The 14,020-nt window shown below is 45.9% G+C and overlaps 2 protein-coding genes across 2 annotated transcripts in view; one reads left to right on the top strand and one right to left on the bottom strand.

The window, feature by feature from the left end:
* Positions 1–4,943: 4,943 nt before the first annotated feature.
* Positions 4,944–8,220, top strand: LOC124005425 (transmembrane protein 160-like). The gene is made up of 4 exons (XM_046314682.1): positions 4,944–5,222; positions 5,334–5,358; positions 7,174–7,266; positions 7,420–8,220. Exons 1-4 carry the CDS (start codon positions 5,004–5,006, stop codon positions 7,722–7,724), a joined length of 642 nt encoding a protein of 213 aa, XP_046170638.1. The 5' UTR covers positions 4,944–5,003; the 3' UTR covers positions 7,725–8,220.
* Positions 8,221–13,010: 4,790 nt separating this feature from the next.
* The window catches only part of LOC124005867 (neuronal PAS domain-containing protein 1-like), a 59,659-nt gene continuing 58,649 nt past the window's right edge, over positions 13,011–14,020 (bottom strand). The window contains exon 12 of the mRNA XM_046315493.1: positions 13,011–14,020. This exon is cut by the window's right edge and continues 736 nt beyond it. Within this exon, the coding sequence (XP_046171449.1) occupies positions 13,765–14,020 (256 nt within the window). The 3' untranslated portion in view covers positions 13,011–13,764.

Raw genomic sequence — 14,020 nt, 5'->3', positions numbered from 1 at the left:
AGGGGGGGTCAATGTAAATTGTCTGGTGGCAATTTTTATGAGTTGTTCAGCAGTCTAATGGCTTGGGGGTAGAAGCTGTTGAGGAGCCTTTTGGTCCTAGACTTGGTGCTCCGGTACCGCTTGCCGTGCGGTAGCAGAGAAAACACTCTAGAACTTGGGTGACTGTGGAGTCTGACAATTTTCTGGGCTTTCCTCTGACATCACCTATTATATAGGTCCTGCATGGCAGGAAGCTTGTCCCCAGTTATGTACTGGGCTGTCCGCACTACCCTCAGTGGCGCCTTACAGTCAGATGCCGAGCAGTTGCCATACCAGGCGGTGATGCAAGTGGTCAGGATGCTCTCGATGGTGCAGCTGTAGAATCTTTTGAGAATCTGGGCCATTCCATATCTTTTAAGTCTCAGGAGGGGGAAAAGGTTTTGTCGTGCCCTCTTCACGACTGTCTTGGTATGTTTGGACCATGATAGTTCATTGGTGATGTGGACACCAAGGAACTTAAAACTCTCGACCCGCTCCACTACAGCCCCGCCAATGTTAATGGAGGCCTGTTTGGCCCGCCTTTTCCTGTAGTCCACGATCAGATCCTTTGTCTTGCTCACATTGAGGGAGAAGTTGTTGTCCTGGCACCACACTGCCAGTTCTCTGTCAGGCCTACCACTGTTGTGTCGTCAGCAAACTTAATGATAGTGTTGGAGTCGTGTTTAGCCACACAGTCATGGGTTAACAGAGAATACAGGAGGGAACTAAGTACACACCCCTGAGGGGCCCCAATGTTAAGGATCAGCGTTGCAGACGTGTTCTTGCCTACTCTTACCACTTGGGGCGGCCTGTCACGAAGTCCAGGATCCAGTTGCAGAGGGAGGTGTTTGGTCCCGGAGTCCTTAGCTTAGTGATGAGCTTCGTGGGCACTAGTCGGTGAACAGCATTCTAACATAGGTGTTCCTTTTGTCCAGGTGAGAAAGGGCGGTGTGGAGTGCGATTGAGATTGTGTCATCTGTGGATCTGTTTGGGCGGTATGCGAATTGGAGTGGGTCTAGGGTGTCCAGGAGGATGCTGTTGATGTAAGCCATGACCAGCCTTTCAAAGCACTTCATGGCTTCTGACGTGAGTGCCATGGGGCAGTAATAATTTAGGCAGGTTACCTTGGCTTCCTTGGGCACAGGGACTATGGTGGTCTGCTTGAAACATGTAAGTATTACAGACTCTGTCATGGAGTGGTTGACAGTTGGTAACCGTTTAAAGGTTTTGTTCACGTCGGCTACCGAGAGCGTTATCACACAGTAATCCAGAACAGCTGGTGCTCTCGTGCATGCTTCAGTGTTGCTTGCCTCGAATCGAGCATAAAAATAAAAGTTGCTCATCTGGTAGGCTCGCGTCACTGGGCAGCTCGCGTCTGGGTTTCTCTTTGTAGTCCGTAATAGTTTTCAAGCCCTGCCACATTTGATGAGCATCAGAGCCGGTGTAGTAGGATTCAATCTTAATCCTGTATTGATGCTCTGCTTGTTTGATGGTTCGTCTGAGGGCATAGCGGGATTTCTTATAAGCGTCCGGGTTAGTCTCCCACTCCTTGAAAGCGGTAGCTCTAGCCTTTAGCTAAATGCAGATGTTGCCTGAAATCCATGGCTTCTGGTTGGGATGTGTACGTACAGTCACTGTGGGGATGACATCATTGTTGCACTTATTGATGAAGCCGATGACTGAGGTGGTGTATTCCTCAATGCCATTGGATGAATCCCAGAACATATTCCAGTCTGTGTTAGCAAAACAGTCCTGTAGTGTAGCATCCGCGTCATCTGACCACTTCCGTGTTGAGCGAGTGACTGGTACTTCCTGCTTCAGTTTTTGCTTGTAAGCAGGAATCAGGAGGATACATTTGTGGTCAGATTTGCCAAATGGAGGGCTGGGGAGAGCTTTGTATGCTTCTCTGTGTGTGGAGTAAAGGTGGTCTAGGATTCTTTTCCCCCTGGTTGCACATGTGACATTCCGGTAAAAATGTGGTAAAACGGATTTAAGTTTGCCTGCATTAATGTCCCCTGCCACTAGGAGCACCGCTTCTGGGTGAGCATTTTCTTCTTTACAGCCTTATAGAGTTGGTTGAGAGCGGTCTTAGTGCCAGCTTAGCTTTGTGGTGGTAAATAGACGGGTATGAATAATATAGATGAGAACTCTCGTTAGAGTGTGGTCGACAGCTTATCATAAGGTACTCTACCTCAGGCGAGCAATACCTCGACACTTCTTTAATATTAAGCACCAGCTGTTATTGACAAAAAGACACACACCCCCACCCCTCGTCTTACCAGAGGTAGCGTCTCTGTTCTGCCGGTGCATGGAAGATCCCGCCAGTTCTATATTGTCAGTTTCTTCGTTCAGCCACGTCTTGGTGAAATTTAAGATGTTACAGTTTTTAATGTCCCGTTGGTAGGATAATCTTAATAGTAGGTCATCAATTTTATTTTCTAACGATTGCACGTTAGCAAGGAGAATGGAAGGCATTGGGAGTTTACTTGCTGGCCTCTGGATTCTCAGAAGGATCCCCGATCTGTGTCCCCTTTTCCGACATCTTATCTGGCCCTCGCTACATATTCGTCGCCAGACCCACTGGCTCCAGGTCATCTACAAGGCCATGCTAGGTAAAGCTCCGCCTTATCTCAGTTCACTGGTCACGATGGCAACACCCATCCGTAGCACGCGCTCCAGCAGGTGTATCTCACTGATCATCCCTAAAGCCAACACCTCATTCGGCCGCCTTTTGTTCCAGTACTCTGCTGCCTGTGACTGGAACAGATTTCAAAAATCGCTGAAGTTGGAGACTTTCATCTCCCTCACCAACTTCAAACATCAGCTATCTGAGCAGCTAACAGCTGTACATAATCTATTGGTAAATAGCCCACCCATTTTCACCTACCTCATCCCCACAGTTTTTATTTATTTACTTTTCTGCTCTTTTGCACACCAATATCTCTACCTGTACATGATCATCTGATCATTTATCACTCCAGTGTTAATCTGCAATATTGTAATTATTCGCCTACCTCCTCATGCCTTTTGCACACATTGTATATAGACTCCCCTTTTTTTCTACTGTGTTATTGACTTGTTAATTGTTTACTCCATGTGTAACTCTGTTGTCTGTTCACACTGCTATGCTTTATCTTGGCCAGGTCGCAGTTGCAAATGGGAACTTGTTCTCAACTAGCCTACCTGGTTAAATAAAGGTGAAATAAATAAAAATCTTCACGCAAAGGCGTGGATCTGGGCCTGTTCCAGTGAAAGCAGGATATCCTTCTTGTCGAACTCATTAAAAGGAAAAAAATGTAACTTTTCTGATGTCCAGAAGTTATTTTCGGTCATAAGAGACGGTAGCAGCAACATTATGTACACAATAAGTAAAAAATAAAAATAAATAAATTACACAAAAAAAATATAAATTGCGCAATTGTTTGAGAGAATGTAAAACGTCAGCCATGTTCGTCGGCGCCATTTTCAGGCACAGATTTCAACCTCTAAACTCAAAAGGACAGACAATGGCTTCTGTTTCACCACTCACGCCACCCTGTCTGCTTGGCACTAAATGACGAGCATCACAAACACCGGGAATCTTCCCCTTCAGTTGGTCAACTTTTACATTTACTACCAATAGTTGCCCTTGGCGAGGCATTGGAACACCTCCCTGTTCTTTGTGGTTGAAAATCACTGCTCGATTTCGGGACCTTCACAGACAACTGAATGTGAGCAGTATAGTATAGTATAGACAGATAGTATAGACAGTAGATGAGATAATAATTCAAAAATCATGTTAAACACTATTGTGGCCACTAACTGTGGATAAGAGCATCTGCTAAATTACTCAAATGTCACAGAGCTAGTCCATGCAATTTATGTGACTTAAGCAAATTATTACCCCTGAACTTTAGGCTTGCCAATAAAAGGGACTGAATACTTATTGACGCAAGACATTTCAGCATTTCATTTTTAATGGTTTTGTAAAAATTAAATAAAAAAACAATTCCACTGACATTATGGGGTACTGTGTGTAGGCCAGTGACAACACATCCAAACCGTAACACAACAAAACATGAAAAAATGTTAAGGGATGTGAACACTTCCTGAAAGCAGTGTACATGGCCTTGCATAGGCTCAAATGCAGAACATTCACACCCCTAACATCAATACAACGAACATATTCTAAGTCAGAGATTCTAGGCACATTTTATAAAGCCTATCCGAACACAAACCAGCTGGCAACATAAAGGGCATTGGAGGCATAACTTTACAAAAACACTTGGAATGTTGTCAAACCAATAACACAGAAGTGTTGTGTTGCATTTGGTTCTCACCTCAAACCTTTCTTCTCAATCAGACTGCATGGTTGGCCACATGAGCATAACAGTTAGGCACAGCAATAAAGCCCAGCACAGCAATTAAAGCCAGGCACACATTCTACACAGGACCATGTAGAAAAAGTTGAAAGCGTCACCAGGTGCAAAGGTGGCTTCATACCTTTTACATGTTCCCTTGTAATCCTTAGAGGGTCGTTGGTTCCTTCCCTGTCACACAAACAATTTGAAACACTAAAACTGTTTCATTGGCCTTATGTGATAACGGACTCCATTTTGAGGTCTATCGGCGCCATCTGGTGGCTGAATAAGCTAAACACAAGGTGCAGGAAAAGTATAAAGAGATTAACCAGATGTACCGAGAGACTCCATTTTGAGGTCTATCGGCGCCATCTGGTGGCTGAATAAGCTAAACACAAGGTGCAGGAAAAGTATAAAGAGATTAACCAGATGTACCGAGGAACAGACTACGTTAAACGTTTACAAAATAAAATACACATGTAATGAGGGAAGAATATGGCACGGTTTATTTTACATACCAAACGCAGGACGGCGCTACAAATAATACATTTCCCAACATTGTGCACGGGAGCACCACCTCCTTCCGTGTGACGTTTGCAGTGTGAAAGTTCACAGGGCATGCTAAGGTCGTGTTTTTAGCGAGCTATGGCTGCCTTGAGTTGGTTTACTTGCAGACAGCTGCCGCGGATTGCATCTCAGTTCGCCCAGGTTGTGAAACACGTCCGGCCGCAGTACTTTGGAGGACTGCCGGCGAGGAGAGTCCACGGGTCTTCGCGGAAATGGGTGGTTGAGAAGGAGCAATGGAGCAAGGCTCGCGTTCCCGAGTATCATCAGCTGACAGAACTCGATAAGGCGGATGCTTTGGTAAATTACAATGAATAGACTCCTTCCTGCATTATGGAAATTATCTGTGTGTGCGGACATCACGCACCTTTCTATAAATCACTGGGATTTGTCTTATTGTTTGCTCTGCAGATGCTGAGAAAGTCCCACGAAACCGGTAACTGCACATTTACAGAGCATTCGGAATGTATTCAGACCCCTTGACTTTTTCCCCATTTTGTTACGTTACAGCCTTATTCTAAAATGGATGAAATTATCCCCCCCCCCCCCTTCAAATCTACACACATTACCCAATAATGACAAAGCAAAAACAGGTTTAGATTTTTTTGCAAATTTATTAAATTAAAATAAACTGATTACATTTATATAAGTATTTTGACCATTTACGCACTACTTTGTTGAAGTACCTTTGGCAGCGATTACAGCCTTGAGTATGACACTACAAGCTTCTCCCATTCTTCAAGCTCTGACAGGTTGAATGAGGAATGTCTCTTCACAGCTATTTTCAGGTCTCTCCAGAGATGTTCAATCAAGTTCAAGTCTGGGCTCTGGCTGGGCCACTCAAGGACGTTCAGAGACTTGTCACGAAGCCACTTCTACGTTGTATTGGCTGTGTGCTTACGGTTGTTGTCCTGTTGAAAGGTGAACCTTCGCCCCAGTCTAAGGTCCTGAGCGCTCTGGAGCAGGTTTTCATCAAGGATCTCTCTGTACTTTGCTCCGTTCAGCTTTCCCTCAATCCTGACTAGTCTCCCAGTCTCTGCCACTGAAAAACATCACAGCATGATGCTGCCACCACCAGGCTTCACTGTAGGGATGGTGCCAGGTTTCCTCCAGGTGTGACATTTGGCATTCAGACCAAAGAGTTCAGCATTGGTTTCATCAGACCAGAGAATCTTGTTTCTCATGGTCTGAGAGTCCTTTGTGCCTTTTAGCAAACTGCATACAGGCTGTCATGTACCTTTTACAGAGGAGTGGCTTCCGTCTGGCAACTCTACCATAAAGGCATGATTGGTGGAGAGCTGCAGAGATGGTTGTCCTTCTGGAAGGTTCTCCCATCTCCACAGAGTGACCAACGGGTTCTTCGTCACCTCCCTGCCCAAGGCCGTTCTCTCCCGATTGGTCAGTTTGTCCGGGCGACCAGCTCTAGGAAGAGTCTTGGTGGTTCCAAACTTCTTCCATTTAAGAATGGAGGCAACTGTGTTCTTGGGGACCTTCAATGTTGCAGAAATGTTTTGGTACCCTTCCCCCGATCTGTGCCTCGACACAATCCTGTTTCGGTGCTCTACGGACAATGCCTTCGACCTCATGGCTTGGTTTTTGCTCTTCCATGCACTGTCAACTGTGGGACCTTATAGACAGGTGTGTGCCTTTCCAAATAATGTCCAATCTGTTTAATTTACCACAGGTGAACTCCAATCAAGTTGTAGAAACATCTCAAGGATGATCAATAGAAACAGGATGCACCTGAGCTCAATTTCGAGTCTCATAGCAAAGGGTCTGAATACTTTTGTAAATAAGGTATCTCAGTTGTTTTATTTGTAATAAATGTGCAAACATTTCTAAAAACCTGTTTTCACTTTGTCATTATGGGGTATAGTGTGTAGATTGATGGGGGGGAAAAACATATTTTTGTACATTTTAGAATAAGGCCGTAACGTAACAATGTGGAAAAAGTCAAGGGGTCTGAATACTTTCCGAAGGCACTGTAGATTAGGAAGAGGTTTAAAGACAGGCTATTTATTTAATTACTATGCTATGCATTTTTGTTAGATTTCCTGTTGGCACAGTTAGATTAGTTATCGTAGTGTTAAGAAGTTCTGCATGCGTCTCTAGGCTATGTTTACACATCCGGATCCAGGAACCTCCGCAACATGGGAGAAGCTCCTGACTGCAAACACTGATAGGTTTAGAGGAAGGGATGAGGGGGTTGTTTTCAGACTGGGCTGTAAATCTCTGTGTTGTTCTGTTCTAGGTTTCCTGTCTTGGTTCCGTAACGGACTCCTGGCCACCGGTATCGGGGTCATCGCTTTCGTCCAGAGTGACGTAGGACGAGAAGCAGGCTATGGTAAGGAGGCTAGGAAGGGCCAGGGGCAAGGCTCTCTTCTGTCGCAGCGAAGCATAATTATCAGGAAAGTCCTTAACGATGCTGAAACACACCCACACCCATTATAAATATACTGCTATCGGTAATCAATCTTTCTGCCTCTCTCTCCCCCAGCCTTCTTCATCCTGGGTGGTGTGTGTGTATCGTTCGGCGGGGCGTCCTATGTGGGCAGCCTGTTTTCCCTGAGGAGGATCATGCTTCTCTCCCTGCCTGCCGTGCTGCTGAATGTTGCTGTGGTGAGCAGCATCGCCCTCTTCTGGCTGTGTGCGGTATCGCTCTACATCGGACGCCTGGAGGTGGAGATTATTCACGAGGATGACGATGACGGAGGGGAGTGCCCAGACTGTCGCGACCGCTGCAACCACTCCCGTGGCGACAGGCACCACGGCAACGGCAACGGCAAAGGCCAAGACAAGTAGAGCGCTTGAGTGGCAAAGGTGACGAAGTGTGTGTTTGTTTCTTTGTGTGTGAGTGAGACAGAGAGAGTGTATGACACTCAAAGACGCGTGGGTACAAAGGGGATCAGTGAAAGGCATGATTTGGTTAAGTCCTCTGTGAGAGTAGTTTGTGTGGGTGATTGTCTTAAATTGCTGTGATTAGGTATCAGATGGGGCGGCAGGTAGCCTAGTGGTTAGAGCGTTGCACTTGTAACCAAAAGGTTGTAAGTTCGAATCCCCGAGCAGTCCTGGACAAGGCAGTTTAACCCACTGTTTCTAGGCCGTCATTGAAAATAAGGATTTGTTCTTAACTGACTTGCCTTGTTAAGTAAAGATGGGGAAAAAAAGATATCAGATGTTAGATTTTTTTCAATTTAGTTTTATTTTACACACACACACACACACACACACACACACACACACACACACACACACACACACACACACACACACACACACACACACACACACACACACACACACACACACACACACACACACACACACACACACACACTGTGAGAGCCTCATTTGAGTTTATTGACTCCTGATCATGTTAACTTTATGAATCAAAGAGCCCTGTACAATTCTTAAGCCATACTCTGAGCCAGCTCATGCTGTGTTCACCTAAATATGGTTTTGATTGATGCTATTTTAAAATCAGTTGATTCTATATCCATGCAAAGGACTACTTGGATTCTGTGTAGTAATCCTTGCTGGCGACGTAGAATGAGGAGATGTAGTCCATGTCGACGCGTTGAGTGGATGAACTGGGCCTATGCGAATTGAACGATATAGGGTATAAATAGGTCATCAACACAACGGTCTGTCTTTCTGGAATTCGATGTCTCTGTGTGCGTGTAAGTCTGGGTTTTTCTTTTAATGTGTTTGTTCTGTTCTTACAGATACATTTTTTTGTTTGTTTAACAATTTAGGCTTCGGCTTACATTTTTCCAAAGGGTTTTGTAATCCGTATAGCAAATAGCACTTTGCCAGTTTTGTTTTTGTCATGAGTTGTAATTGCTTTATTAAACGTGTTTAATTGCAATCTTGAATTCCCATAGAGTCGTTGAACTGCAAAGTAACGATATTTCATACCTTTAGTCAATCGAGGGCTGATAGTTGGGAGCTACAACTTAATCGAAATACCAACCTTAGGAAACTATACCATTTTGCATAACCTGTATGTTTTGTGTGAGATGATAAGAGTACTTTTAGGTATTGTTAGCCTGTAGCCACCATCCTGACCTGGCCGCTGAGCTACAAAACATGAGCTCGCGAGACCTGGATGGTGGAACGAGGCGAGTTGGTCTCCGGGTTAGAGATCATCTGTATGGAGTTGCAGTGTGATTTGATTTCTGCATGGCCTTCAGTACAACTTACTGTACATCATTAGACTTTATGTATGTATGAATGTGTACATAAACACAGTTACAAAATCAAACTGGTGTTATTGCTGTGTGTTTGACCCCTACGCGAAAAGACTACATACTGTATGTTTGTGGTCAATACTTAAAGGTGCTACACAGGATAAAACGAAATGAAAATTGCATTGTAATTTCAGAAAATGTCCATAATATATTTGGCGCTAATAGTGGAATGATAGTGTTTCACTTAATACTTACCCACCATTGCTGTCCCCAGTCCACCTGAACGTGCTGCTACTCCAGTTTCAACTGTTCTGCCTTATTATTATACGACCATGCTGGTCATTTATGAACATTTGAACATCTTGGCCATGTTCTGTTATAATCTCCACCCGGCACAGCCAGAAGAGGACTGGCCACCCCACATAGCCTGGTTCCTCTCTAGGTTTCTTCCTAGGTTTTGGCCTTTCATGGGAGTTTTTCCTAGCCACCGTGCTTCTACACCTGCATTGCTTGCTGTTTGGGGTTTTAGGCTGGGTTTCTGTACAGCACTTTGAGATATCAGCTGATGTACGAAGGGCTATATAAATTAATTTGATTTGATTTGACTTTGTGGCTGTGTTATGTTGTGGAAATCGCTATGTCATGGTTAAAATCCTACACTGTTTGCTCAATTTCAGTTCATGTGAGCAAATAAGCGCAAGTCATTGTCCCATCTAAATTGCAGTGAAATATATTTCCAATAACAAATATAGTTTTTACAACTGTTGGAACAAAACCGGAAGTAAAAGGCTAAATTTGCATATTCTAATTTCTGAAATTACAATGCAAAAAATGTAAAAGTACCCTATGTGTAGGACCTATTTAAAGAGATCAGAATGTTGCATACACACACGTAGGGTTATCGATCAGATTTGACACCGTAGAAATGGAATAGGAATATGGAATCAAAATGGCTGACATTCCCTTAATTCGTCTTGTGTCTTTCCTGTCACTCAACCAAGCATTGATGCCATCTATTCATCCACCCTCCTCTCTGGGTACACGACACACAGAGCAGCACCTCCTGTGCTGTCTGGATAACACCGCGGGAGGGCGATTATAGGGATCACTGAGTAGGTTACAGGCCCAGGTGCGGGTTATCTCTCATCCATCGATTCACTGGAGAGATGAGAAGGTTCGGGTCGAGGCACGAGCTGCTGAGACTCACCTCTCTGTCCTGAGGTCGGAAGCCCATCTAGTGCTTCTTTACCATCCCTCTCTGTCCTTCTCTTTCTCTCCACCCCAGGCGTTTTGGCGCAGTTAGTTTCTCATGCAGGGTGTGTCTGGGTGCTGCATTGTTCCCCAACCCCCACCACCACCTCCCTTCTCCTCGGCTGCGTCTGACTGCGCAGGCAGCTCTGTTTGGCATGCAGGCGGCTCCTGGGGCCTGGCGCGTCTAAAGGGCCTGGCGCCAAGCAGCACGCACCCACACTGACAAGCACCCGGACCGTGGACAGACTCAACCCGCCTCACGACACCATGGCAGGTTATAGATGAGCGTATTACCCTCCTCTCACGACCTGGACAGAATAGAGGAGGGATGGGGCTGTGGCAGTGAAATAATGAGTGGTATAGGTGGCGTGGGTGGGGATGGAGAGGCTGAAGGAAGAGGGTTGATAGTGTTAAATGAGTGGTAAGATTGAGGGAAGTTAAGAGGTGGAGAAGAGAGGGGGTGGGGCATGTTGAAAAGTGGTGTTGAGGGTGGTGTAGTTGGGGATAGGATGGATGGGGGGAGGGAGGAGAGGCGGTGTAAAGGAAGGGGGGGGGTTTACCTTCAGTTCTCACTCAAATATTTCCTCTCGTGTTTTCCGTTTCGGTGTCAAGCCCATGTGGCCAAGGTACTATTTCCCTAGAGACTGCAGCTCCGTTCAGGGGCTGAGATAAGCCTTCCAAGTCACTGACAGACAGACAGCCAGGGCGTAGGGTTGAGGAGAGACGCCCATGTCCCCCACAAACCCACAGTCCCTATCTGAGATGTAGAGGCACACCTTCACACCCACCATGGAAAAGGCTATCAGCTGAAGAACTCACTCCTGAGAAAGCAAGAGATAAAGGAGGAACCTGAGGTCATTTCTTAACTCTCTTTACACACACACACACACACACACACACACACACACACACACACACACACACACACACACACACACACACACACACACACACACACACACACACACACACACAGCAGATGCGCGCACACACACTCAGCAGACGTACACACACACACACACACAGCAGACGCGCGCACACACACTCAGCAGACGTGCGCGCACACACACACTCAGCAGACGTGCGCGCACACACACACACGTACACTCACATTTTCTCCCCAACAACTGCTCTTGTTTAGTATGCGCTTCCTTTGGTCTTGAGAAGGAATGATCCTCCCTCTAATGAACTGGGGCCTGCCACTTGAATGTAAAACAGGATTTAACCCGTCTTCAATGTCAGAGCCCCTCCCTAGGGCTGCCTGGAACAACACAACACCCGCTCTGAAACATACACACGTACAGCCCCTCGGTAACACACACACACATGCTCGCATTCGCACACACAGATACGCCGGCCATTCGCACAACCCACTGTATGCAAACACATGGCCTCAGGCAGACAGACACCCAGCCTGACACACGCACACAGGCATACACACACAAACACTGCCACAGTCACACACGCGCGCACGCACGCACACACACACTTTGTCTAAATCTTCAGAGCCATTACTTAGAGAGCTTTGGCTCATAAACCTGGATATACAGTATACTGTCTAACAGGCATGTTTTCTCTGCACCACATCAGGCCCGGGTCACTCAAACCGGGTCTACAGGGACCAATGTGGACGATGGTCTTTAACATCCGGTACTTTTTCACGAACATTGTTATGCACCCTTGTGCAGGGCAGGTATAGACATACTCAGCCGTCACCTTCATCTTCCAATGTCTCGAGACGTAACGTCGAGATGACTTGAGACACCGAGAAGACTTCTCGAGGTACAATCTGAAGGCATGTTTTCGAGACAGGCAGTCGCCCGGACAACTCTTACCGACAGCCAGTCAGACACTAGAGGGAAATAAGAAAACTTTCTTGTACTCCTCAAATGTAATATTTTATTATCGTTCATCAGTATCATAGTATTTATACATGGGTTTGTTTTCACTTGAAGATCAGAAGGGGGTGGTGTATTCAGAGGTAAGTGTTTTGTTGTTGTTGCCGAGCCAGTGGAATTACAACCCGACGCACAGGCGAACAGACATACAGATGGACAGACATCCCCTCGTATGACACACATGGTCCTATACAGCTGACATCCGACCCCTGTTCATCAGTAACTCTTCATTTATAACCAGGACAGCGATTTAAGATATCGGGACATTTTAATCTCTAGAATATTCCGTTTGGGATGATGGTCTTTCTCTCATGAACCTCATAATGTTTGGGATGGGATTTCTGGAGATGTGTATAAAAATGAATATCTTTGATATGATTTGATATATGTTTTCCACCCCGCCTCAAATGACCTTATATGGATGTTTCAGGACAACCACTTTGAGAACAGAAATCCGCAGTTCTTATTTTATTGACCACAACTGTACTAAATCCCCATGGTCATATTTTGAATGACCACACGTTTATTGACCGCGTTTTTAAACTCCTGTGGTCTTTCTTTCATGTGGTCCGTTTGTGGTATTCATCATGACCACTCTGTAATTGAACCCTTAATGCACACAAGGAAATTCAAAAGTGCTATGTGTTCATAACAAATTTCAGGAAGTGCTCGGACAAATGTGAATAATTCTAAATAAATACCCCCCCCCCCCCCAAACCCTTTATTTTCAATACATTTGTAGAGGGCTTCTGAATTCAACTGTGGCATTTCCCAAAGTATGTTCTCTAGGAAGACAATAGTTCTTACACCTCTCCCACTTCACCCTATGGCAACAACATGACAATATAACTGGACTATGGCTTTCATCTCAAACCCAGCAAGCCCAGCATCTCTAACTTTCACAACACTTCATTTCTGTAGGATCATTTTTCAGTTTTTACAAGACTGAAAACATTACAACGTGACCAGACAGTAGAGGTGTTGTACGTTCCCGCCTCCCATGCCTTTCTCTCCTAGACGACATCACGACAGAACAGCCTCGGAGTGGAATGGAATGTATCTGAGCCTCTCTCACTCTCTCTTTAAGAGATGATTCGGGGGAACAAAAATGTCATCCATTTTTCTTTTTCTCTTTTTTTCATTCACACTTAAGTCAGTCTGACAGGCTCAGGAGCAGTCGTTATAATACTGAGGAAAGAGTAGTGAAGGTATGTAAATGGCCCTGTCTCTATGTACAATATGGCTTTAGACATGGAACACTGCACAGTCATTTAACAGCAGCGAAGAGAGGATGTGGTAGAGCAGAGAGGGGGACAAAGCTTGGACAGCTGGTGGGGTAAAGTCAAGTGTCAAAGTTCACTTTGAGTGTCACCTATCCTGTCACCTGCGTCACCATCTGACTTCCCCACGGAAGCTGTGCAAATGGTCCTGTGTTCAGTTTCCCAACCCCATATGTCCCAATGTCCTGCCCCCCATGTCTCTCTCTCTAGCCCCTACTCTCTTTCAGTCCTCCTCGGACCCCGCGGCCCCCCTCAGTCCGTTCACACAGAAGGGGTTGAAGGGATTGTCTGAGGCGGAGAACCCACTGAAGGAGGGCAGGCCGGCCAGCCTCTGGAGGTGGGGGAAGAAGGCTGGGGGGCCCTTGTGGTGGTCGGAGCGCAGCCCCTCAGCACCAAGGTGGGAGTGGGGCAGCTCTGGGGGTGCATAGCGGATGGTACTGGGGGCGTACAGGCTCTGTGGCCCCTGGGGGCCGAGGGCC

Source organism: Oncorhynchus gorbuscha, linkage group LG19 (genome assembly GCF_021184085.1).
Source record: "Oncorhynchus gorbuscha isolate QuinsamMale2020 ecotype Even-year linkage group LG19, OgorEven_v1.0, whole genome shotgun sequence".
Classification (NCBI taxonomy): domain Eukaryota; kingdom Metazoa; phylum Chordata; class Actinopteri; order Salmoniformes; family Salmonidae; genus Oncorhynchus; species Oncorhynchus gorbuscha.
Note: the sequence above shows the minus strand (reverse complement) of the source record. Positions and strands in the feature narration are given on the sequence as shown.